The 26,539-nt window shown below is 38.3% G+C and overlaps 2 protein-coding genes across 9 annotated transcripts in view; one reads left to right on the plus strand and one right to left on the minus strand.

Annotated features, from left to right (window-relative positions):
* IQCB1 (IQ motif containing B1) overlaps positions 1-12,252 on the minus strand; it is a 46,098-nt gene extending 33,846 nt beyond the window's left edge. For 3 of the 8 annotated variants that reach the window (XM_070370032.1, XM_005896076.3, XM_070370031.1), the window contains exons 1-6: positions 12,137-12,241; positions 11,422-11,520; positions 6,815-6,926; positions 6,427-6,589; positions 3,927-4,056; positions 262-355 (exon numbers count right to left, since the gene is read on the minus strand). In XM_070370032.1, coding sequence (XP_070226133.1) covers positions 262-355; positions 3,927-4,056; positions 6,427-6,589; positions 6,815-6,914 — 487 coding nt within the window. In that variant the 5' untranslated portion in view covers positions 6,915-6,926; positions 11,422-11,520; positions 12,137-12,241. Of the gene's footprint in view, positions 1-261; positions 356-3,926; positions 4,057-6,426; positions 6,590-6,814; positions 6,927-11,421; positions 11,521-11,575; positions 11,656-12,136 lie in introns of all 8 variants that reach the window. The other 5 variants (XM_070370026.1, XM_070370021.1, XM_070370039.1 and 2 more) reach the window with 5 other exon arrangements.
* Positions 12,253-12,365: 113 nt separating this feature from the next.
* The window catches only part of EAF2 (ELL associated factor 2), a 55,763-nt gene continuing 41,589 nt past the window's right edge, over positions 12,366-26,539 (plus strand). The window contains exons 1-2 of the mRNA XM_005896075.2: positions 12,366-12,555; positions 25,533-25,627. Coding sequence (XP_005896137.1) covers positions 12,450-12,555; positions 25,533-25,627 — 201 coding nt within the window. The 5' untranslated portion in view covers positions 12,366-12,449. The remainder of the gene's footprint in view (positions 12,556-25,532; positions 25,628-26,539) is intronic.

Below are 26,539 nucleotides of genomic sequence, written 5' to 3' on the forward strand. Positions count from 1 at the left end.
TATTATTGTTAATGTTGTCTGTTTAAAGCTGGAACATCCAAAAAAAAATAAAATAAAATAAAGCTGGAACATCCAAATTTGCCTTTACTTTTTGTGTATGGGGTTATTTCAATGTGCTTTTATTTAACTGTATTTAATTTTATTTAACTGTATTTACTTATCTGTATTTAATGAAGTATTTGTTTTTAGAAAAAAAAAATCAAACTGATAGCAGGTGACTCTACAATGACTATCAGTTACATTAAAAATCTTTTCTCTTACCATTTTGGATGAGTTGAACATGGCCTCCCAATAGCCAGAAGAGAGAATCAGTCACAACTTCAAAAAAGTGTAGTAATGCATCTTTTTCTTCACCCTTAACACACACACACACACACACAAGAATTGACTTCACTGTAATTGTTTTAATTAATAAAAAAGATAGACTTCTCTCCGGAGAGTCTTAGGACCAGGTTTTTGGATCTTAGTTATTTATGAGGTATACAATCTTGAAGCTTTTATTTTCTTAATTTATAAAACTGCGGTTAAGGCTAGTAATATATAACAGAAGTGGTTGCTATTCAGAGGTCAAATGGGACAATATAAGAAGCATAAGAACTGTAAGTTGATACACTAGGGATTTTTTGATACCAGTCATTCATAAGTATCATCTATGGAGTTTTAAAAATATACCTATGTACAGGTTTTAGTCCAAACATACTGAAATGTGAATCTCCAAAGTTAAAAGTCTAGACATCTACTTTTTACACAATTAAGTGGGTGACTTGGGTATGCGGCCAGGGTTGAACATCACTGCAATATGCACATATAGATGTCAATATATAAAGCATTCAGTGTATTTCAGCTGCAGCTTCTACTCTATGACTCCATGAGAGCATGAGACCATGTTATTTAGCTCTCCACTATACACCCATTACATACTATACACCCAGTGTCTAAAACAGTTCAAACACACAGTTAAATCAATATTTATCCAATAAATAAATGACAATTTTTTTCTGCTTCTTTCCTTCTGGAAAGCAGAGTGAGGAATTATTCTAGATTAGAGTATGTGTCAAAGTAGGAAATAAGAAACAATACATTCACAGTTCTGTCTTTCCCTGGCCATGTAATTTTACTGCAAAGTTAATATCAAGGCCATTAATCTCATCCACGTTCTGAATGTACTATGGCATAAAAGTAATAACAGCAAAAATACGATTGCTATGGTTACTCTTTATAATAATGAAAGCATTTTCTTTCTATTATTCTAGTTCAGGGTTAGATAGGTGCTTAAACAGACATGTACTAACAAATATAACAATAATCAAAAAAGAAAGAAGTGCCACATTAGATCAAGAATCCCTTTAGTCCAATAAACTGCCTTAGCGAGTTTCACTGAAAGAAAGGGCACATAATCTTCACTGCTACCAATCTCAAAGAATACTGCTGGGTTCCTAAAATTAGTACTTTCTTTTAAAAGCCCATCAGATAATGTCAACCTTAAATTCATGGCCTCTGAGACCGGTTAACAAAATTTATCCCTAAGTCACTTCAAAATTCTGGCATAGGTGCTTTTCTATTCTTAAACATAGAATATATGTTAGTATGTATGTGTGTGTGTGTATACACATATGTATGTATGCCTGTATGTATGTATATTTTAACAAGTTTTCAGTTTAGGCCATAAAATCCTATGTATGTCCTACTATGTACTCCACTACCAACATACCAACTAATTTAAAAATATATATATATATGACTTGGAAGGAAAGTTATGTCCAACCTAGATAGCACATTCAAAAGCAGAGGTACTACTTTGCCAACAAAGGTCCGTCTAGTCAAGGCTATGGTTTTTCCAGTAGTCATGTATGGATGTGAGAGTTGGACTGTGAAGAAGGCTGAACGCCGAAGAATTGATGCTTTTGAATTGTGGTGTTGGAGAAGACTCTTGAGAGTACCTTGGACTGCAAGGAGATCCAACCAGTCCATTCTGAAGATCAACCCTGGGATTTCTTTGGAAGGAATGATGCTAAAGCTGAAACTCCAGTGCTTCGGCCACCTCATGTGAAGAGTTGACTCACTGGAAAAGACTCTGATGCTGGGAGGGATTGGGGGCAGGAGAAGAAGGGACGACAGAGGATGAGATGGCTGGATGGTTATCACTGACTTGATGGACGTGAGTCTGAGTGAACTCCAGGAGTTGGTGATGGACAGGGAGGCTTGGCTTGCTGCGATTCATGGGGTCGCAAAGAGTTGGACACGACTGACCAACTGGACTGAACTGAACTGAACTATGACTGACAAACAACTAGGTAGACAGAATTAATACATAAGCTCAGTTTTCTTTTTATTCTTTTTTGACAGCAGAAACAGAATTTTAATTAATTTTAAACCAAAGTCCAAACTGTTTTGTTTTAGTCTGTGCTGCTGATGCCATGATAACCCATCAACAAACAAGTGCTACAGGAGGACCTAGATGGGCTCAGAGGCAGAGGCTGGGCCTTGAAGTCAAAGAGAGCCAATCCTCCTGCTCAACCAGCCTGTCCATCACACCAGCACCTGCTCCACTGGCACCTGAGTCATAGACTCAGACAGTAGCTTCCTGCCTGGATTATGGACACTACTTCTGTGCCCTTCTGGGCCTGTGCACTGAATCCTCTTTCTCTTGTCATCATGTTTTTTATCCACCAATTTTAATTTCTTCTGTGGTCAAGGGGCCCTCTTTTTTTTTTTTTTGTAGCTGATTTACTCCCTTTGATGGATATACTAAAAAAATTTTTATCTCTATACAAACACCATAGTAACAAATAGGAAAGTATTATGGAAAGTATTGAAGGACAATATGAATGAAAATAATATAATTATTACTGCTTTTAAATGGGGAATATTAAATAAAAGTGCTTTGATGAAAACATAAAGCTTTCATAATGGTCTGAGCTCTTCATGAGATGGAAATTCATTTTACAAAGGAGGAAACGGAGGAAGAATGAAACCAAGTGATTTGTGTAAGAATCCAGAGTTAGTTTTTGGCACAGCCAGAAAAAGAAATCAGATCCAGGGCTTTCCTGGTGGCTCAGTGGTAAAGAATCTGCCTGCCAATGCAGGAGACATAGGACTGAAATGACACAGTATGTTATCTGACTATGACAGAATTAAATTAGAAACTGATAACAATAAAATATGAAGAAAATCCTCAACTATCTGGAAACTAAGCAACATGCTTCAAAATAATCCATGGGTCAAAAAAAAAAGTACATATAGTATTCAGCATAATTCACTTAAGAAATATTTGTTGGACTGATATGAACCCAAATGTTTTGGCTGAAATATTTTGACCAGAGAGGATCTGAATGAGCAACAGAAAGTTCACCTTTATTCTTCTTTACCATTGGAGTTAACAAAGAAAAGCCTTGGGCTTAGAGAACAATACTTTCCTCTACTATTAATTACAGTAGAAATTATGCTATGGAAATAAATATCTATGGGTGTTGCTCAAAACTGAGTAGTAAAGCAGATACTTCAAAAAGCATAGTGTCATACAATATGCTTCAGTCAGCACTGTAAAATTTTCAACTGTAAAGGTTTTTTTTGTAGCTAAAATGTTTAAATCCAATACTCTAGTTGTTGTTTAATCACTAAGTCATGTCAGACTCTTTTGTGACTCCATGGACTATAGCCCACCAGGCTCCTATGTCCATGGGATTTCTCAAGAAAGAAGTATGGAATGTGTTGCCATTTCCTTCTCTAGGGGATCTTCCTGACCCAGGGATTAAACCCACGTCTCCTGCCTGGCAGGTGGATCATTTATCACTGAGCTACCTTGGAAGCCACTCTAATTGTACTTTCAGCCAAATATTGCACACCTGAAAAACAATGTGGAATATCATCTCAAGAATTAAACAGTTTTGGCTACAAAACACAAATCCCTAAGTAAACAAACATACCTTAGCTGCGTTGATAAAACATGTTTGTAATCGCCTCCCCAAAACCAGAAAATTTTCTGCAGCCGATGGAAGTAATTCATTGTAAAATTCTTCTGCATCTTCTCCTGGTTCCAAGCCCACACAGCAATGGCTGAAATAAGAGCATAAGTTTGTGACTCAGTTTGCACCAATTACAAATTTTAGACAAATGCTAAGGCTTCTAGACACTGTGTCTTAATGAGAATTTTTAGTATCTTTCTTTTGTTGTCAAGCCAGTAAAGAATTTTTAATGGACAGTTAGTGTAACAACTTTGTTAATAAGTAAACAGTGGTATGAATTTTGCCTGTATTTAGAGCTGCTGCTGCTAAGTCGCTTCAGTCGTGTCCGACTCTGTGCGGGTCATAGACGGCAGCCCAATCAGACTTCCCCGTCCCTGGGATTCTCGGGGCAAGAACACTGGAGTGTGTTGCCATTTCCTTCTCCAATGCATGAAAGTGAAAAGTGAAAGTGAAGTCGCTCAGTCGTGTCCGACTCTTAGCAACCTCATGGACTGCAGCCTACCAGGCTCCTCCGTCCATGGGATTTTCCAGGCAAGAGTACTGGAGTCGGGTGCCATTGCCTTCTCCAATATTTAGAGCTAGGACATCTATTTTCTAAAAACTTACTTGTCAGTTCTTCAGGAAACAAAATACACTTGACTCACAATAAAGAGAGAGGCCAAGTTTTCGGTGAATGGGCTACACACACTCTAAAAGCAATAGAATACCTTGAGAACCACTTCAGTACTCTTGCCTGGAAAATCCCATGGACGGAGGAGCCTGGTAGGCTGCAGTCCAAGGGGTCGCTAAGAGTCAGACACGACTGAGTGACTTCACTTTCACTCTTCACTTTCATGCGTTGGAGAAGGAAATGGCAACCCACTCCAGTGTTCTTGCCTGGAGAATCCCAGGGATGGGGGAGCCTGGTGGGCTGCCGTCTATGGGGTCGCACAGAGTCGGACACGACTGAAGTGACTTAGCAGCAGCAGCAGCAGCAACATATGTGTTAACTGATACATTTTAGACATCAGACAGCTGAAAAATAGCTAGGATAGTATTAGTCTACAAGGGACAGATTAGGAAATGGAACACTCTAATTTTATACCAATTCTTTCCAAGAGATCTCCTTTCCTAAAACCTGCAAAATATCTGATTGCATACTCCCTACATCAAAAGGACAAACAGCAAAAACTCTAGTAGACACATTCCACAGCATACAATGAAAGGTCATTTAGAGAAATGGTGGGTCCTCTTGAAACCATACATAAAGTCACTCCGTAGGTATGAAATGAGTATATTTAAAAGGTTCAATAATAAAAAGTATTTCTGCAAACTAATACCAAAAAAAGTCCCCAATCCAAGAACAGTCTCTATGTTTGTACTCTAATGAGTAAGTACTGATGCCTGAGGCTTGTGTAACAGTTACTACATATGTGTATACTAAAAACTTAATACATCCTTTCTTTTGCATATTGGTTCTGAAGGTCAAGAGACTTATACCCACATGCATCAGTTTCTCTTTTCCCTTTTGTTTCTAAAGTTAATTAAAAGTACTATTTTTACTGAAAATGTTAATAAATGAAATACATTTTTGTACATTCACAAATGTGGATTTCTTGAGACTTGGAGTCTACTTCTAAGAGTCTAGCTCAATCAATATTTCCATGAGCTAACATATCTAACAAAACAAAGACATAAGGCCTTATTTACTTCAGGAAATAATCTTGAAAATTAAGGTATAAAAATATTACATACAGTTGTTAAGGTATACCTAATGGTATACCTTGAATCTGGCCTTTATCTATCTTTAATTATGAGCAATCAGTTTCAAAAACTAAGATCCAATTAGTACTGCACATTTTCAGTTAATTAGGAAGCGGCTTAGACACTGAGAACATCTGGCTTATTTTACTGCTGCCTATATAAAAAAAGATTTTGATCTCTTTTTCTCTTAATTTCTAGCATGGCAGTAGATAAGTAAATGCCACTTCTAAATTTATTGGCATGATTTGGGTTACTAATGAAATATAAATTTGAGATAGCTAAATCAATATACTGTGAAATGAATAGTTTCTGTATCTCTCCTGAAATGCCTTTCATTTCAGCACCTCTTTCATTCTGCCTTGTATGATAAATCCACATGACTATCATCCCATCTCTACCATTAAGTTTTTCCAGTGTAGAGCCAGTGTCTTAATCTCTTTGTTTCTTCAATATTCTTTAGTCAGTAAAGAGTTTATAAGGTCCTTGGGATTCAGTGGTGAGAATGAAACAAGATCACCATCTTCTCAGAGCTTATGGAGTGAAATTTTAGACAGTGAAATATTCACAAGTACAGTTAGGAACAATATACATCCATAACATACCATGGAAGCAGCTGTCAATGTTTGTTAGCAAGATTTTAAGAAAAGAAAACAAATTTGAAAATAAGAATCTACTACTATATCCCTCAACAAAAAGCTGACTTATTGCTTCATTTTACCTTAATATCTGTGTTAGCTGGGAAACTGTAGTCCAACCACCCTGGATACGAGAACAATCTTGACTGAGGACCAAGAGGCAATACTGAATGAGATCATAACAATATATATCTTGTTTGATTTTCTTCAACTCTGAGCTTCCTAAAGGTGTGTTGTTTATTATTTCTAAGGCAAAAGGAAATAAGATATACTTATTTATGCTCAATAAATCCAAGAGCTATTTGTATTTCTATAGGCTGAATAAAAACTAAAAACACATTAAAAAGGAAGAAATCACTGCTTTATCACAATGTTAAGATTTCACTGAACAAATTAAAAACAAATGCTAATATGATGGAATTTGTTTTGTTACTTAAACAAATTAGCCAATCACAAAAAAGATTTTCTTACCTTTTAACTTCAACAGTATAACAGGGACATTCTGCTCAGGACTTTTTGCAACTTCAGCAGCCAGAGATAAGATTCTCGGGTCTGTACCTGTTGGCTTCATTTCTCATACCACCTATATTTAACAGAATCAGAAAGATAAAGGTCAACAGTCCTTAGTTAGGTCACCCCCTAAATAACGTATGAAACATAAATGGCAATAGCTTGGCTTGGTTTGAAAAGTGAAAGATAGATTTATCTCATTTCTTCCTTAAAGGAAGAAACATGGATTTCTAAAGTTAGAGATTCTTATATCTTAGTGTAACAGCTACAGTAGGTACTGCTTATTGTGCACTAAGTCCGAAACTGTGCTTGGTGTTTCACACTCACTCTAATCTGCACAACAATCCTAGGTTAGGAGTTCATTTTCTTTTATCATGAAAGAGAAAGTGTGCAGAAAAGAGCTAATCCAAGCCTGTGTGTGCGTGTGTGCTTAGTCGTGTCCAACTTTTTGAGATCTGTGTGTAGCCTACCAGACTCCTCTGTCCATGGAATTTTCCAGGCAAGAATTCTGGAGTTGCTATTGGGTTGCCATTTCCTGCTCCAGGGGATCTTCCCAACTCAGGGTTTGAACCCACATCTCTTGCATCTCCTGTACTGGCAGGCAGATTCTTTAGCATTGGGTCACCGGGGAAGCCCAATACAGGCCTAAGACTACTATCATTTTTAAAGGTCTCCTTATAAGGTTGGCTCTTGGCTGGTGTCTAAGAACTTGGATTTCAGGAGGTTTCCACCAATTTCTTAATATTAGTGTGGTTCACTGGGCCTAAACTGTTTGTAAAAACAATGTGGTTTATGTTGAACACCTGCTTTCCTTCCTGAAGTCTGGAATTCTGGTATATGGTAGCAGAGGACACCAACATGACCATCCTCCAATAAAGACTCTGGTCACTGAGTTGCTAGTGAGCTTCCCTGGTAGACTACACTTCAACACATTATCACAATTAATTGCAGGAAGAATTAAGCACTATCCTATGTGACTCCTTTGGGATAGGGGTCTCTTGGTAGAGAGTACATGTTTTCCTCTGAACTTCACCCCATGTGCCTTCTCCCTTTGCTGACTTTATTTTGTGTCCTCGTAGTATAATAAATCATAGCTATGAATATAATTATATCTTGAGAACTATGAGCCCTCCTAGCAAATCACTGAACCTGAAGTTAGTCTTGGGGATTCCCAACACATAATTCATAAATTTTATTATAAAATAACCAAAGCTTGTTTATAAATAGTATAGTAAACAAAATCAATTATCTTAAAAAAATCCATATCCTAATTTGTTGCTAAACCTTTTCTTTAAAAAAAGTTTTAAGGCATTCAAAGCTCAAAGAAACCATAAAAAGTATAGATGTTATTTATTTATAATTAATAAAGGCTAACGGAGCCTGGGGAGAAAGCAATGGCACCCCACTCTAGTACTCTTGCTTGGAAAATCCCATGGACGGAGGAGCCTGGTAGGTTGCAGTCCATGGGGTTGCTAAGAGTCGGACACGACTGAGCGACTTCACTTTCACTTTTCACTTTCATGCATTGGAGAAGGAAATGGCAACCCACTCCAGTGTTCTTGTCTGGAGAATCCCAGGGACGGCGGGGCCTGGTGGGCTGCTGTCTATGGGGTCGCACAGAGTCAGACACGACTGAAGCAACTTAGCAGCAGCAACAGAGCCTGGTGGGCTGCCGTCTATGGGGTCGCACAGAGTCGGACACGACTGAAGTGACTTAGCAGCAGCAGCAGCAACATAACATTGTTTACTTTGAATTAAGCGCCGTGTGAAGTGCTTTCATAAGCATTATCTCACTTAATCCTTACAACAGGACTATGAGGCAGAGCCTTTAATCATCTCCACTTTACAGATTAAAAAAAAGTAAAGTTTGAAGAAGAAACCTTCATCGTTCCACCATCCCTCCTCTATGTGGTAGAGTAAGTATCAATATGACTCAAATTTCCATTTCAATGTTCATTATATCCCTTCCCACATAAAAGAGTAAAAAACACGAAACATATTTCCAAAAACCTATTTCTAACACTTTTTATGCTATTGATCTTCATAAATGGCACCACAGTTCACATTTTTGGTCATAATACAGGCATCCAGAAAGCATTCTTTATTAGGTAAAATATAAAATTATTAAAAAAAAAACAAGTTTTCTGGAAATATTTTTTTAAAAAGCCCAGCACAACTCTTGGCACACAGAAGGCATACAACTTTCCAAGAAAGTAGACAGAGTTAATCTCATTCTTTCCAATGGCTGTATTACGCTATGCTTCCTTCATAATAGTGCATCAAAATATATTTAAGCATCTCCTCTATTGGAAGTCATTCAGAGTGTATGCCATTATAAGGAATGCTGCAATGAATATCAAAGTACATGTCTTATGTACTCATGATAGTTCTTTGTGGGATGAATTTTCCCCTTCAAGTCATACGGCTGGATGGCAAGATACATATTTTTAAATTTTTTCATTAGACAATAAACTTTCCTCCAAAGTGGATGTTCCAATTTACATTTCCAGCAACAATGTTTGAAGGTGCTCATTTTACTAAGCCGTTAATAGTAAATAATGTTATATTTTGCATTTTTGTCAATTTGCTAGGTGAAAAATGGTTATCATCTTATTTTAATTTCTGTTTCTTTGATTATTAGGGAGGTTCAACATGTTTCACGTTTACTGGTCATTTCTTTTTTTTACATATTTTCTATTTATACCCCTTAATTTTTCTATTAGCTTGTCTTATTCCTTTGTAGAAGCTTTAAGCTTTTTATACATGGATTAGACACCCTTTATCTTTTACATTGGCTGTAAACACATTTTGGCTTCCTGGGTAGCTCAAAAGGTAAAGAATCTGCCTGTAATGCAGGAAACATGGGTGTGATCTCTGGGTTGGGAAGATCTCCTGGAGAAGGGCATGGCAACTCACTCCAGTATTCTTGCCTGGAGAATTCCATGGACAGAGTCTGGCAGGTTACAGTCCATGGGGTCGCAGAGTTGGACAGGACTGAGGGACTAACACTTTCACTTTCATAAACACTTTATCCTTGTTGGCCATTTATCTTTTAAAGTTTAATTACGTTTTACCAGAGATTTACAATTTTCATGTAGTCAAGTATAACAATCTTTCCCTCTATGACTTCTACCTTTGGTGTCATGCTTACAAAGGTCCTTCCTATCCTAATAGCTAAAATATAATCTTCTAAATTTTTCTACATTTTTTATGATTTTGTTTTATTTGTATCTTCATTTACTTACAACTTAACCTTCAAAACATATGTAAGTTAGTTTTCTGAATGGTATATGATAGGAAGCTATAAAGTTAGATGAAGTTACAGATTGGTGAAAAAAGAACAAATGCACCTAGCTTTCATAAACTCCTGAGGTAATTTATCATGAATGGATACAAGAGAAGCAACCTGAAATGTCACCTCAATATATTTTTGGATTCTATTTAGTTCATTAATCTATTTCTTCCTGGGCTAGCTAGTACAATATAGTTTATTTAAATATATGTTTAGAGAAAATTCACATTAGAAGGTAAGCTTCACAAGGGCAAAACTCATACCATTCTTGGTGGCTGCCTTCTTATCTCTTTGATTCACTGGTATATTCCCAGAGGATAGACTGGTACTTGGTGGGTGGTAGGTACTTAATATCTTAATATTTATGTAGATTGAAAGAATGAATAAACACACAAATCTTGGGTATTCCAAAACTTCAGTTTCTTGAGATTCTACTTTTACCCTTGTTATATGATGGAAACTTTTGATTTCTGCTGTAAAGCCTTTTTAAAAGTAAGACAGGCTTATAACACTGTTCTTGATCTCTGGTTAACATAGTAAAACATTACTGAAACATTACCGTCATCACCAAACAAGCACACAGCTCTATGACAAAGGTAAGGGTCACCAAGATTTTATATAGGACAGATTCCCGGCTCACATTCAGATTAGGAAAGAAAAGTGTCCACATACTCATACATATACATATGTAAAATAAAATATTCTATAAAATATTTAAATGCCAAATACATAATATAGATAAGGATGAAAAACATATAGAGTCCGAAGACTGGGCTTCCATGAACAAGCTTTCTAACCTGTAAACAAAATAATAATTCCTACCTCTTAGAATAATTTAAAATTTGGAAAAGAAGGCAGCCACCAAAGATGGCCCTAAAATGTTACATAACAGTCAAATCTGAGAAATAATAACCATTCAGAGAGCTTTTACTTTATGACATTGTTTTAAATGCTTTCTTGTACTACCTCATTTAATCCTCTGAAAAAGTGTAAGTTATAAGGACCATTATTTTTTTTCCCAAAATTTTACTGATGAGCATACCTAACTTTGGTTCACACAAGTCACTCTGTGGAGTATGAAACTGGGGTTCAAACCCAAAGATTCTGGCTCCAGAACCTGAGTGCTTAACTACCACAGGAAACAGTCTCAGTACACTTTAAAAGAGCAGAATTTAGACAAGCAGATAGGCTAAGGCTGCCACGTTCACGTTCTTGCCTGGAAGAATACATGACAATTTGGAGAAGGTAGCAGTTAAGAAAAGGAGCTTTCAATCACCTTGAAAAGCCACCGCTGCTACGGCAACCATTCATGAACTTTCTCTTGGGTGCTTCTCTAATACAGCACATCTGTCATCTTTACTCTTAGAGTCATCAACTTTTTAGACGGAAAAAAACAAAAGACATTATTTTTCAATAATTAATGCTATTACCCAGTTGCCAGAGCAAAAGCTCTCTGGCCTTGATCTTCTGGGAATCTCTTTTTCCAGGCCGTGCCCTTAACGCCAAGGATCTTTGTGAAGAAAACAAATGAAGACAGCAACCCAATGCAACCTAGCTGCAACTGATCCTAAATACCTGCAGTTCCTAACTCTGAATCTTTATCCCCGCTTCTTAACACCCTCCCCTCAACCCCTCCCCCATCCCGGCACTAATACCACCTGGAACTTCCTTAGGAACATAAGGCGAAATAACTGCTGAGGTAACAGCGTTGCCCCCAGTCAGGTCCACGGACTGCGCTCTAAGGCCACGGGCTCCTTTACTCCGGATTCTAGACCCGGCTTTGGCGCTACCAGGCCTCAGACAAGACATCAGGCCTCGCGCCCACGCTCCGGCCCTCCCCCTCCTGTTTCCACACCACATCTCCTCAAAAAGGCCGGTTCTCCCGCTAATAGCTCCTAAAAGCCCGGTCACTTGGTCCAGAAGCCTGTGATCCTGCCCTCTGGGTATCCCGGGGCCGCCTCCTTCCCCAGGCGCCACTTCAAGTCGGCTACCTCATTCCCGCCTCGCGTCGCTCCACCAGAAAACTCGACTCCCACGGTGTACCTCAGAAGCGCGGCCTCCCGGGCGCTGCGTGCGTCGCAACGCGTGAAGTTGGCGCAGGGACCAGGAGCCTCGCGGCCAAGGGGCGGGGCGCCCTTCTCCAGGAAGCCAATCAGCGCCCAGTGGGACGGCGCTAGGCTGGCGCGGGGCGGAGTCTGTGGTGGCTGCTCTAGCAGCAGCAAGCGCAGCTGGTTCGAACAGGCTGAGGTGGCAACTGGTAGTCGGCGCTAGCGGCAGAGGCAAAGTCAGAGCCGCAGGAGAAGGATGAATGGAGCAGCTGGACCTTCGCATATTGACAGCCGCGAGCGAGTTCTCAAGTTAGGGGGCAGTTTTGAGAAGCAGCCTCGCTGCGCCTTCCACACTGTGCGCTGTGAGTGAGGACGCCCGAGGGGAAAGGGAGGAGTTCTGGTTTTGGGGGTGCAGAAGCACAATCCTCTCCAAGTCGTGTTCGAACAGATCCTCTTATTCTGTGGGAGAATGGGGTGCCCTGCGCGACCCGCTGCTTTAGCCGGAAAGTGCTAGGGAGTTGGTGGAAGCAGGCAGATGGAAGCCGCAGGTGTGGGTAATTCTGAGTGGAGTGATTTAAGGGAGACTAGCAGGGCTTCCCTGGTGGCTGAGACGGTAAGGAATCGGCCTGCAAAGCGGGAGACCTGGGTTCCATCCCTAGGTTGGGAAGATCCCTGGAGGAGGAAATGGCAACCCACTCCAGTATTCTTGCCTGGAAAATCCCTGTGGACAGAGAAGCCTGGCAGACTACAGTCCATGGAGTCGCAGAGTTGGACACGACTGAGCGACTACGCACGACAGCAGATAGAAAGGGACGCTATGTGGGATAGGTCTGCAGAGGCGACTATGGATGGAGTCAGAGCTGACTGGTGGCCGATTCAGAGGTGGAAAGGAAGGTACAGTTGACCCTTGAACCACGTAGGGGTTAGGGGTGTCGATCTCGCGCAGTGGAAAATCCACTTATTGCTGTCTGTGCCTCAGAAACGAGGGAGTCGATACACGACTCACCCGAGGTCCAGAAGCGGAAACCGTTGGGTAGAATCAGACTCAGACTCTAGTGTTTTGATTCCATGTGTGTGACCTCTAATGGAACACATACTTCTCCCATTCTTCATTAATTTAAAGATCTGTAAGATGAAAATACAGGTACTCTATTTAGTCGGGAAAAATTCAGCATGTAAGTGGACCTGTGAATCTCAGCCCCGTGCGTGTTACTCAAGGAACAACTGTAGTAAGGTAACAAGTGGATGGGGGGCAAAGGGAAATGGCAAGGAGAATGCCTTTAGGTTGGTAGGGAAATATTCTTTCCTGTCTTCAGTTTTGGTGTCTCTGACTGATGGGGGTTCTTATTTAGTATATTTCTGGGGAAAGGTTTTTGGATCATTCTAATATCTGTATCTGTTTTGGACCCCTGATTTCATTGAGTCATTTATCAAATACTGATGATCACAGTATTGAAGGGTGCACTATTAATTTATTAGAAAGCTCTTTTGTCCTCTGGAACTACTTTTGATACATTTTCCTCTTTTATGTTGTTGAGATAGGAAATAAAACTCTTTTGCTTTAACAGTTGGATGGTGTAGATTCCAGGAAGGAAATTATAATATATTATGATTTGGTATGTAAAACATTCATTCTTTGCATAATAACCCTCATGGAATTATAGAGTGGGAAGGAAACTTTGAGATCATTGAGTCATAACCTCTTATTTTTCTGTGGCAAAATCGTAAAGTAGGTATTTTTTTCACTTCCTCTTACTACAGTATCCTTCCTTAGTGTCTCATCATTCCACCCTTCTCAGTCATTCTGTCGTAAGACTGTTTTAGAGATCTTTATAGTTTTTGCTCTGAAGTGTTTCATGCTTTGTTAAAACTCACATTCTCCTTAGGTTTGCTTAGTTGTACACAATCTGATTATCGTAACTCACAGTGAAGATATCAAGAGCCTACAGGTTTAACTCTCCAAGGATATATTTTTACATTTTATGAAAGGGTTTTATTAAGCAAAATTAATATCCAGTTGATAGAATAAATGGGGGAATATTTGCAAACAGATCTTCAACACTGACCCTTCTTTACCACATTTTGTCTAGAGAGAGCTAGTGCTGGCTGTGCAGTTTCTCTCCTTCAGTTCCATTTTCCAAAAGTCTGGTAGAGTTTTATCTGGTTTCTCCACGCCTTTCTCTCAAATAATATCTTCCTTCTCCTTTCCTCTTCTTTCTCAGGTTTCCAGTCATCATAGTATTAATTTTTAAAATTATGTTTTAAGATTATACAAATTTGCTGAAGACTTGATTTTCATGACACTTGGGTATATCTTTTTAAGGGCATAAAACCCAAATTAAGTGAAAAAGAAATAGACTTCGAAAAGTGCTTTGCATATGCCTTAAAGTCTTTTGTTTATAAAAGTTCTCAGGATGCTGGAATTGTGTCTTCAGAATCAGGTATTGGATGATCCAGTTACAAGAATGAAAATAAACAGAACAGCAATGGTAGTAACCACAATAAACCGAGGTGTTTGAATATACTTTTAATCCTGTGGAAGACATTAGAAAGGTGTTCATCCCTTAGTTTTTTTCTTGTTGAAGCAGACAGAACCTTTCTAGATTTATTAAAATAAAACTAGTCATTATCCTTGAGGACTGGTTCATTTCCCATGTGATTCTTACCCCATTAAAGATTCAGAGTAAGTGATGAAAACTATAGACTTTCTTACAGGCAAGTGGACATCATTTGTTTATTTTAAAAGAGTATGCATTTTCTTTCTGGAAAACAAAAATGTTTATTATTTTTAATTATCACTACTATGCATAAAGATATTTTTTTCTGAAGGAGATTGATGGAGAACTGTTTCTATTTTTAAAAAAATATATTCATGTTTAGGCTCAGTAATGAAGTAGAACAGAAATACACACATAATATATTAATTTCAACTTTTCTATTAACTATGTAATTTAGAAAATTCACTTTAAATTGCTGAGCTTATCTTATCTATAGAATGAAGCAATAAATTCAGCATTCTCTAATTTTTTTATTATAATTATGAAATATTCTTAAATTGATAGATATGTGAAAAATACTGAAAAATATTTTCAGTATCAGTTTTACATAATGCTCAAAGCTTTCATTTATCCCCTAAATGTAAATATCTTTATAATCTTCTAAGGATTTTAACAGGTAAGGTTGTGAAATACATATTAAAAGTATCATAATTTTTAAGAATATATATTAGCATTTTTTAAAAAAAAAAAGTTTTTATTTATTTAAAAGGTTTTTATTGAAACAAAGCTGATATATGTTAGTTTCAGGTGTCCTATATAATGACTTTATATTTGCATACATTATGAAATGATCACCACCATAAATCTAGTAACCATTTGTCCCCATACAAAGTTATAATAATATTATTGACCATGTTCCTTATGCTGTGTATTATATCCTCAATACTTGTTATATCCTCAATACTTGTTTATTATGTAACTGGAGGTTTGTACCTCTTAATCCCCTTCTGGGTGGGCCTAATTTATAACAAACACTCAAATCAGTGTGACTTGGAAGACAGTCAGTCAGTTCACTCAGTTCAGTCACTCAGTCATGTCCGACTCTTTGTGATCCCATGAATCTCAGCACACCAGGCCTCCCTGTCCATCACCAACTCCCGGAGTTTACCCAAACTCATGTCCATCAAATTGGTGATGCCATCCAGCCATCTCATCCTCTGTCGTCCCCTTCTTCTCCGGCCCACAATCCCTCCCAGCATCAGGGTCTTTTCCAATGAGTCAACTCTTCACATGAGGTGGCCAAAGTATTGGAGTTTCAGCTTCAGCATCAGTCCTTCCAATGAACACCCAGGACTGATGTCCTTTAGGATGGTTGGATCTCCTTGCAGTCCAAGGTACTCTCAAGAGTCTTCTCCAACACCACAGTTCAAAAGCATCAATTCTTCAGCGCTTGGCTTTCTTCACAGTCCAACTCTCACATGCATACACAACCACTGGAAAAACCATAACCTTGATTAAACAGACTTTTGTTGGCAAAGTATCTGTTTTTAGGTAATTGGGTAATTATGCCTATTCAATACACTTAGGTTTTGGAAAAACCTGGATGTGAATTCTGACCTTCACCACCTATGTATGTAATATAACTTTGGAACATTCTCTGAGTTTTCAGTCTCAGTTTTTTAGATGTAAAATGATAGTAATAGCATTTACATTTCAGAATTTCAGAATTAAATAAGATAGTATAAACAACCTAGCATGGTGTTTGGTACATGGTAGAGTATAAATAGTAGTCACCGTTATTCTCGAAGGTTATATTCAAATGTGTATGAGGAGTGCCAGTAAATGTAATTTATTTAGACTTTCAGAAAGCATTTATCAGGGCTTGGCAGTAAAACCTATCAAAAGATAGCTGGCATGTGGTAGGGAAGATGTGGGGTGCTCTATAAATGATAAACCAAATGCTTAACTGCAGATGCCTCACTGGGTAGAAGCGTTTAAGTAATAGGACTCCCTAGAACAAGTGCTGAATTTGGGCTAGCACTAGTTTTGCAATTTATATCCAGATAAGTGAATAAAGATTGAAATTCCTAAGTTTGTAAATGACACCATTTTTTGCTGTCGTAAAATGATGAGCTCATGGACAGTGACTGCAGGAAGACTGTGAGGCACCAAGTGGAGCCATTCCTAAAAAAGTGGTTGTTAAGCTTTGGTGTGAGAAAATATTAGAGAGTACAGTAATGAACATACGATTGAAATTATATTCACAGTAATGTTCTTCTGATTAGTGTAGTATAACGGAAAGGGTATGTATTTTGGAGTTAGTTGAATTAGTTCAACTCTCAGGAAATAAATTTATGATACTAATTGTGGGCTCCTTTGTGAAGATACTGACATTGTGTGATGCTACAGCCAAAACAGTCAAAAAGTAACAGAAAAGTATTGAAAACAAAACAGGAAATGGTTTTCTACTCTTAATGTGGTATAAGTAATTGTGTTGTAAACTTGAAGAAAATAATACAGGTGAAGGAAATCCAGAGAAAATAAACAAATGATAAAATTAGTAGTGGGGTTTCCAAACCAAGAAAAACTGAAAGAAATAAACTTCTTAGTCTGGAATCATAGCAACTTAAACATTAGAAAGCATATGCAAAGTATGACATGAGATTATTCAATAAATTCTGTAATTTTAGAGCTCTATTTAACCCCTTGAAACACAAAAGTTGCATACTTTAAAAGAAATTTATTGTGTGAGGTAAATAAAAGATAATACTATTTAATATAAACAAGTAAAAAGTGGAATTTATTAATTCCAACAGTAATCATTAGAAATGTAGATTCAGAATAGTTCAGAATAGTGTTGATAGACTTATTGATTATAAATTCCAGCTTATCATTAAGCAAAGCTACAGGTGTGTTGAGTACATTTCTGTATGTTATGTGTATCTCATATACTATAGGCATTTATTCATAGACTTTTAAGGGCTTGTGAATCCCCTGAAATTATATAGTATTTGATATGTTTTTTTCATAAATGCATTTTTATGCAAACAGGATCTATAGCTGGTCTATAATTTTCATCAGATTCCCAAAGGGACTTACGACTATTGCTCATCTCCTATCACCAACCCCGAGACACACACATATATACAAAAGTTCAGAGCTGTGGATCTAAAGCAAAGAAGATAGAAGGGTAGAGTATAATATAGAACGGTGTGGTCACTCACCTAGAGCTAAACATCCTGGAGTGTGAAGTCAAGTGGACTTAGAAAGCATTACTACAAACAAAGTTAGTGGAGGTGATGGAATTCCAGCTGAGCTATTTCAAATCCTAAATGATGATGTTATTAAAGTGCTGCACTCAATATGCCAGGAAATTTGGAAAACTCAGCAGTGGCCACAGGACTGGAAAAGGTCAGTTTTCATTCCAGTCCCAAAGAAGGGCAATGCCAAAGAATGTTCAAACTACCATACAATTGCACTTATTTCACATACTAGTAAGAATATGCTCAAAATCCTTCAATCTAGTCTTCAGCAGTACATGAACTGAGAACTTCCAGATGTACAAGCTAGATTTAGAAAAGGAAGAAGAGCTAACATTTGTTGGATCATAGAGAAAACAAGGGAATTTCAGAAAAACATCTGCTTCTTTGATTATGCTAAAGCCTTTGACTGTGTGGATCACAGCAAACTGTGGAAAATTCTTAAAGAGATCAGAATACCAAACCACCTTATCTCTCTCTTGAGAAACCTGTATGCAGGTCAAGAAGCAACAGTTAGAACCAGACATGGAATAACTAATTGGTTCTAAATTGAGAAAGGAATACATCAAGGCTGTATATTGTCACCCTGCTTATTTAACTTATATACAGAGTACATCATGCAAAATGCCAGACTGGGCCAGATTCATAGCCCTTAAAAGCCTATGAATAAATGCCAGACTAATGGCAGAAACTGAAGAGAAACTGAAGAGTCTGTTGAGGGTAAAAGAGGAAAGTGTAAAAGCTGGCTTGAGACTCAACATTTAAAAAAAAATTAAGATCATGGCATCTGGTTTTATCACTTCATGGCAAATAGAAGAGGAAAAAGTGAAAACAGTGACAGATTTTATTTTCTTGGGCTCCCAAATCACTACAGATGGTAACTGCAGCCATGAAATTAAAAGACACTTGCTCTGTGGAAGGAAAACTGCCAAACCTAGATAGAGTATTAAAAAGAAGAGACATAACTTTGCCCCAAAAGTCCATATTGTCAAAGCTATGGTTTTTCCAGTAGTCATGTATGCATGTGAGTGTTGGATAATAAGGAAGGCTGAGCACTGAAAAATGGATGCTTTTGAATTGTGGTGCCAGAGAAGACTCTTGAGACTCTTTTGGATTGCCAAGAAGATCAAACCAGTCAATCCTAAAAGAAATCAACCCTGAATGTTCACTGGAAAACTGATGCTGAAGGTGAAAGTCCAATACTTAAACTTGATTCAAACAGCCACCTGATGCTGAGAAAGATGGAATGCAAAAGGAGAAGGGGGAGACAGAGGACAGATAATTACATAGCATCACCAACTCAGTGGTTATGAATCTGAGCAAGTTCTAGGAGACAGCAGGGGACAGAAGGGCCTGGCGTGCTGCGTGCTGCAGGGGTCACAAAAAGTTGAACACAACTTAGCGACTGAACAAGAATAGTGGCTTAAGATCCTGAGTTATCTTTTACTGGCTTCATTACTTAGAGGAGTTCACCATCAGTAAAATTTGGGTGAGAATATTAAAATCAAAATGTTGTTGTGAAGATCGAAAGTAATGATATAAAGAAAAAGAATCAGTTTTTAAACACTAAAATAGAGATTATAGATTTATAGCCTACTGGCAGATTTTGACTTTACAGATGTTTTGTTTGACCCCCACAGATGTTGTTTTAACATGAATTAGTTGTAAATCCTAAAAATCAAGATCCTTTATACAAAAATATGGATTACGAATGCCAAGTTGGTTTATTTCTCTTCCTTGGTTTTTATCTCATCACAACAAAAATTGGAAACAAGGGACTAAACCCCATTCCAGACACACCCAGGAGATCTCACAGATATGCTACAAAAATAACCACAGAGACTATTCCAACTCCTGCACACAGCACCCTTGGCACATAGTGGATACAAACTAACCACAGGCACATCTCCAAGTAACCTTAGGCAGCTAGGAGCCCTTTAAGGGTTCGTAAATATTCTACACATACATATATCTGATCATAACAGATGAAATTGTGAGAAGACATACACAACAGAGTCTGTTGTTATATAACTTGCAGTTGCCAGTTGGCCTTGAGTGTATGCCCATTTGTATTTCCTTTCCTTGACTGGTGGTAGGTACAAGCCCTATTTTGCACTGGGCACAACCAAAAGGAGGAGACAGGAAGTATAAAAAGAGGAAGCCAACAGGGATGAGGAAGACAGCCGCTTTGGGATCAGCCTGCTCCCATGTCTTGGGAGTGTCTGTCTAATAGAAAATCTGTCTGTTTGAGTGGAACTGAGCTGTAACTTGTCTGTTGTTTTAAACCCTTTAGTCCATTGTTCCACATTTTTGTTTTAGAGGTCAGCTTGCATCCTTTTTGGATAGGCCACCCCTCATTGCTCGTGCCCAACTTCGTACCTAACACCAGCTTCTCTTTTGAAAAAATCAGAAGATGACAACAGTGAAGGAATTCTATATCAGAATTATTATCAAACATTGATGTATACTGATGTGAATTAGTTTTAAGTGATTTTCATATCTTAGTTTTTTAAACTTATTTATTTTTAATTGAAGGATAACTGCTTTACAATGTTGTGTTGGTTTCTGCCATACATCAACATGAACCAGCCATAGGTATACATATGTCTCCTCCCTCTTGAACCTCTCTCCTACCTCCCATCCCATCTCAACCCTCTAGGTTGTCACAAAGCACCGGGTTTGAGTTCTCTGCCTCATACAGCAAATTCCCACTGGCTCTCTGTTTTACATATGGTAATATATATGTTTCCATGCTCCTCTCCCAATTTGTCCAGCCCTCTCCTTCCCCCACTTTGTCCACAAGTCTGTTCTCCATGTCTGTGTCTCTGTTGCCACTGTGCAAATAGGTTCATCAGCATCACTTTTCTAGATTCCATGTATATGTGTTAGTATACAATATTTGTTTTTCTCTTTTTGACTTATTTCACTCTGTATAACAGGCTCTAGGTTCATCTACCTCATTAGAACTGACTCAAATCTCAAATGCATTCCTTTTTATGGCTAAGTAAATTCCCTTGTGTGTATGTGTGTGTGTGTATGTGTATATATATATATATATATATATATATATATATATATCACAGTCCATTCATCTGTCCATGGACATCTAGGTTCCTTCCATGTCCTAGCTATTGTAAATAGCGCTGCAGTGAACATTGCTGCTGCTGCTAGTCGCTTCAGTCGTGTCCGACTCTATGTGATCCTATAGACGGCAGCCCACCAGGCTCCCCTGTCCCTGGGATTCTCAAGGCAAGAACACTGGAGTGGGTTTCCATTTCCTTCTCCAATGCATGAAAGTGAAAAGTGAAAGTGAAGTCGCTCAGTTGTGTCTGACTCTTAGCGACCCCATGGACTGCAGCCTACCAGGCTCCTCCATCCATGGGATTTTCCAGGCAAGAGTACTGGAGTGGGGTGCCATTGCCTTCTCCGCAATGAACATTGGGGTACGTATATCTTTTTCAATTATGGTTTTCTCAGAGTGTATGTGCAGGAGTGGGATTGCTGGGTCATGTGGTATTTCTATTCCTAGTTTTTTAAGGAATCTCCATAGTGTTCTTCATAGTGGCTACATCAATTTACACTCCCACAAATAATTCAGGAGGGTTCCCTTTTCTCCACACTCTATCCAATATTTATTAGTTTTAGATTTTTTGATGATGGCCATTCTGTCTGGCGTGAAGTGATAACCTCATTGTAGTTTTGATGTGCATTTCTCTACTGATAAGCAATATTAAGCATGTTTTCATGTGTGTATTAGCCATCTGTATGTCTTCTTTGGAGAAATGTCTGTTTCAACTTTTTGATTGGGTGGTTTGTTTTTCTGTTCTTGAGCTACATGAGCTGCTTGTGTATTTTGAATATCCTTTGTCAGTTGTTTCATTTGCTATTATTTTCTCTCATTCTGAGGACTGTCTTTTCACCTTTTTTTATCATTTCCTTTGCTGTGCAAAAGCTTTTCAGTTTAATTAGGTCACACTTGTTTATTCTAGTTTTTATTTCCAATACTCTAGAAGGTGGGTCATAGAGGATCTGCTGTGATTTATGTCAAAGTGTTCTCTGCCTATATTTTCCTCTAAGAGTTTTATAGTTTTTCGTCTTAATGTTTAGATCTTTAATCTAGTTGGAGTTTCTCTTTGTGTTCTTTGAGGTTTCTAAGCTTGTTTAGTATGTGAAATACTTATATCTCAGCATCCTAAGTTCATGTAGGTGATATATTTTAATGACATACTTTAATCCAAAATGAAAGCTTATTTTAATTTCTTATGAAGTGGCAGATTTGGTTAAATTTACACATCTTTTAGTGGTTTATATATCCATGAGAAACTCAAGCTGTTAAAATAAATAAGCTTTCTTTAAAGTTTCCCCATGAATATGTGTTTGCTGTATTTTCATTCATTTCATATTCTGCTAGCATAGCAGAATTGCTTGGTTCCCTGTTGGCTCAGAAGGTAAAGAATCTACCTGCAATGCTGGAGACCAGGGTTCGTTCCCTGGGTTAGGAAGATCCCCTGGAGAAGGAGATGGCTACCCACTCCAGTATTCTTGCCTAGAGAATTCTATGGACACAGGAGCCTGGTGGGCTACAGTCCATGGATCGCAAAGAGTCGGACACGACTGAGCGACTAACTCTCTCACTTTTCCACAGGACAGCAGACAAGTGGTAGTAGGAGATCAAGGTGGTTTAAGAAGAATTTAGGGGAAAACAACAACCTGAACATAACAAACTGTGGAAAGCTCTTCAGTTCAGTTCAGTCACTCAGTCGTGTCCAACTCTTTGTGATTCCATGAATTGCAGCACGCCAGACCTCCCTGTCTATCACCAACTCCCAGAGTTCACCCAAACCCATGTCCATCGAGTCGGTGATGCCATCCAGCCATCTCATCCTCTGTCATCCCCTTTTCCTCCTGCCCCAAATCCCTCCCAGCATCAGAGTCTTTTCCAATGAGTCAACTCTTCGCATGAGGTGGCTAAAGTACTGGAGCTTCAGCTTTAGCATCATTCCTTCCAAAGACCTGATCTCCTTTAGAATGGAATGGTTGGATCTCCTTGCAGTCCAAGGGACTCTCAAGAGTCTTCTCCAACACCACAGTTCAAAAGCATCAATTCTTCAGCACTCAGCTTTCTTCACAGTCCAACTTTCACATCCATACATGACCATTGGAAAAACAATAGCCTTGACTAGATGGACCTTTGTTGACAATGTCTCTGCTTTTGAATATGCTATCTAGGTTAGTCATAACTTTCCTTCCAAGGAGTAAGCATCTTAATTTCATGGCTGCAGTCACCATCTGCAGTGATTTTGGAGCCCAGAAAAATAAAGTCTGACACTGTTTCCACTGTTTCCCCATCTGATTTCCCATGACGTGATGGGACCAGATGCCATGATCGTTTTCTGAATGTTGAGCTTTAAGCCAACTTTTTCACTCTCCACTTATACTTTCACAAGAGGCTTTTTAGTTCCTCTTCGCTTTCTGCCATAAGGGTGGTGTCATCTGCATACCTGAAGTTATTGATATTTCTCCCAGCAATCTTGATTCCAGCTTGTGCTTCTTCCAGCCCAACGTTTCTCATGATGTACTCTGCACATAAGTTAAATAAGCAGGGTGACAATATACAGCCTTGACATATTCCTTTTCCTATTTGGAACCAGTCTGTTTTCCATGTTTGGTTCTAACTGTTGCTTCGTGACCTGCGTATAGGTTTCTCAAGAGGCAGGTCAGGTGGTCTGGTATTCCCATCTCTTTCAGAATTTTCCGCAGTTTATTGTGATCCACACAGTCAAAGGCTTTGGAATAGTCAATAAAGGAGAAATTGATGTTTTTCTGGAACTCTCTTGCTTTTTCGATGATCCAGTGGATGTTGGCAATTTGATCTGTGGTTCCTCTGCCTTTTCTAAAACCAGCATGAACATCTGGAAGTTCACGGTTCACGTATTGCTGAAGCCTGACTTGGAGAATTTTGAGCATTACTTTACTAGCGTGTGAGATGAGTGCAGTTGTGTGGTAGTTTGAGCATTCTTTGGCATTGCCTTTCTTTGGATTGGAATGAAAACTAATCTTTTCCAATCCTGTGGCCACTGCTGAGTTTTCCAAATTTGCTTGCATATTGAGTGCAGCACTTTCACAGCATCATCTTTCAGGATTTGAAATAGCTCAACTGTAATTCCATCACCTCCTAGCTTTGTTCAGAGATGGAAATACCAGACCATCTGACTTGTCTCCTGAGAAACCTGTATGCAGGTCAAGAAGCAACAGTTAGAACCCTGCATGGAACAACTGACTGGTTCCAGATTGAGAAAGGAGTACAAAAGGGCTGTCTGCTGTCAGTCTGTTTGTTTAACCTATACACTGAGCACATCATGAAAAAGGCCAGGCTGGATGAATTACAAGCTGGAATCAAGATAGGTGGGAGAAACATCAATAACCCAGATATGTGGATAATACCACTCTAATGGCAGAAAGCAAAGAGGAACTAAAGAGCCTCTTGATGAGGGTGAAGGAGGAGAGTGAAAGAGCTGGCTTAAAATTAAATATTAAAAAAAGTAAGATCGTGGCATCTGGCCCCATTACTTCATGGCAAATAGAAGTGGAATAGGTGGATGTATCGTGACAGATTTCCTCCTCTTGGGCTCTAAAATCACTGTGGATGGTGACTGCGGCCATTAAATCAGAAGACAGTTTCTTCTTGGCTGGAAGGCTATGACAAACCTAGACACTATGTTGAAAAGCAGAGACATTACTCTGCCAACGAAGGTCCGTATAGTCAAAGCTGTGGTCTTCCCAGTGGTCATGTACAGTTGTGAGATTTGTACCGTAAAGAAGGCAGAATGTCAAAGAATTGATGCCTTCACACTGTGGTGCTAGAGAAGACTCCTGAGAGCCCCTTGGATTGCAAGGATATCAAAGCAGTCAATCTTGAGGGAAATCAGTCCTGAATACTCATTGGAAGGACTGATGCTGAAGCAGAAACTCCAGTATTTTGGTCATCTGATATGAACAGCCGACTCACTGGAGAAGTCCCTGATACTGGGAAAAATTGAGGGGAAGAAGAGGGCTTCAGAGGATGACGTGGCTGGTAAGCATCACCAGTGCAATGGACATGAACTTGGGCAAACTTTGGGATATGGTGAGGGACAGGGAAAGCTGGCATGTTGCAGTCCATGGCGTTACAAAGAGTCAGACACGACTGTGCAACTGAACAACCACAAAAACCTGAAAGTTGAAAATGTTCTACTGACAATTGATTTTAGCAAATTGTGAAGACACTGACATTATTTGATTTTTAGCAGTGGAACATCTTAGTTTGGATGATCTTGATATAAACAGATTCTAAGGGATCATGATGTTGAGGAATACTGTTTTAGAGTGTAGTTATTTCTTTTTTTTTCTCAGAATTATATATACAGAAAAACTGGATTGTATTCTATTTGTTTATTTTTAATAATAAGACTCTTCTAATCCATTTTAATTACTGGCTGCCGGAAAAAGATTTATCACTCTGAAACATGCTCATTTTTTGATATCCACATATTTCAGGTATTATTCCATCTTATAAAAAACTGTATCTGTATGTATTTTTAGATGACTTCAAACCTGCCTCTATTGACACTTCTTGTGAAGGAGAGCTTGAAGTTGGCAAAGGTGAACAGGTGACAATTACTTTACCAAATATAGAAGTGAGTATATATATTAATATTTAAACTGAAGAGATTTTTAATAGAATTTTTACTAAATTTAAATGAAAATAATTGCACAGTTAATATAGTGATGATCAGTTAAAGTAATTAATAAATACAGCAAAGCAAAAAATCTTAATCTATCTTAAATAAAACAATATTAAAATGCTTGAAACCTTAAACTTTACTTTGTAATTTTCAAGAACTATCTTATTAAATGATGTGAAACAATTAGAGATCTAAACATATTTATTAAATCAGTATTATGAACCAGATTTTGTACTACAAATTAGGAATAATAACATATCCTCTGCCACCTAGTCCTAATTTGTTATAGCAGACAGGCACATGAACATCTAGTGCTATAGATTAGAGCGCTGATAAAATTCTGTTTAAGCATGTGAACATAATTAAATGCTCTGCCTGGTGGAATCTTGAAAGGCTTCACAAAGCAGATGCTATTTGGGCCAAGACTTAAAGGACAGGTGGAATTTCACCAGTTATAAGAGGAATAGAATATTCTAGGCAAAAGGAACAATATGTGAAAGGTTTCTATGGAGAAAGGACTAGAATTTTGTGACTAAATGAATGCATGTAGTAAATTACAGAATGATGAGAAATGATTGATATGAGACTGGAAAGGTATAATTGGGATCAGATTATAAAGAATCTTTTATTTGTAATATAGAATTTGAAGTTTATCCCATAGCTATTAGAGAACCATTAGAGGTTTTTAGAGTTCCCCTGATGGCTCAGTGGGTAAAGAATATGCCTGCAAATCAGAAGTCACAGGAGACAAGGGTTCAGTTCCTGGATCAGGAAGATCCCTTGGAGAAGGGAATGGCAACCCTCTCCAGTATTCTTGCCTGGGAAATTCCATGGACAGAGCATGGGTTGCAAAGAGATTGAGCA

Source organism: Bos mutus, chromosome 1 (assembly GCF_027580195.1).
Source record: "Bos mutus isolate GX-2022 chromosome 1, NWIPB_WYAK_1.1, whole genome shotgun sequence".
NCBI classification, from domain to species: Eukaryota; Metazoa; Chordata; class Mammalia; order Artiodactyla; family Bovidae; genus Bos; species Bos mutus.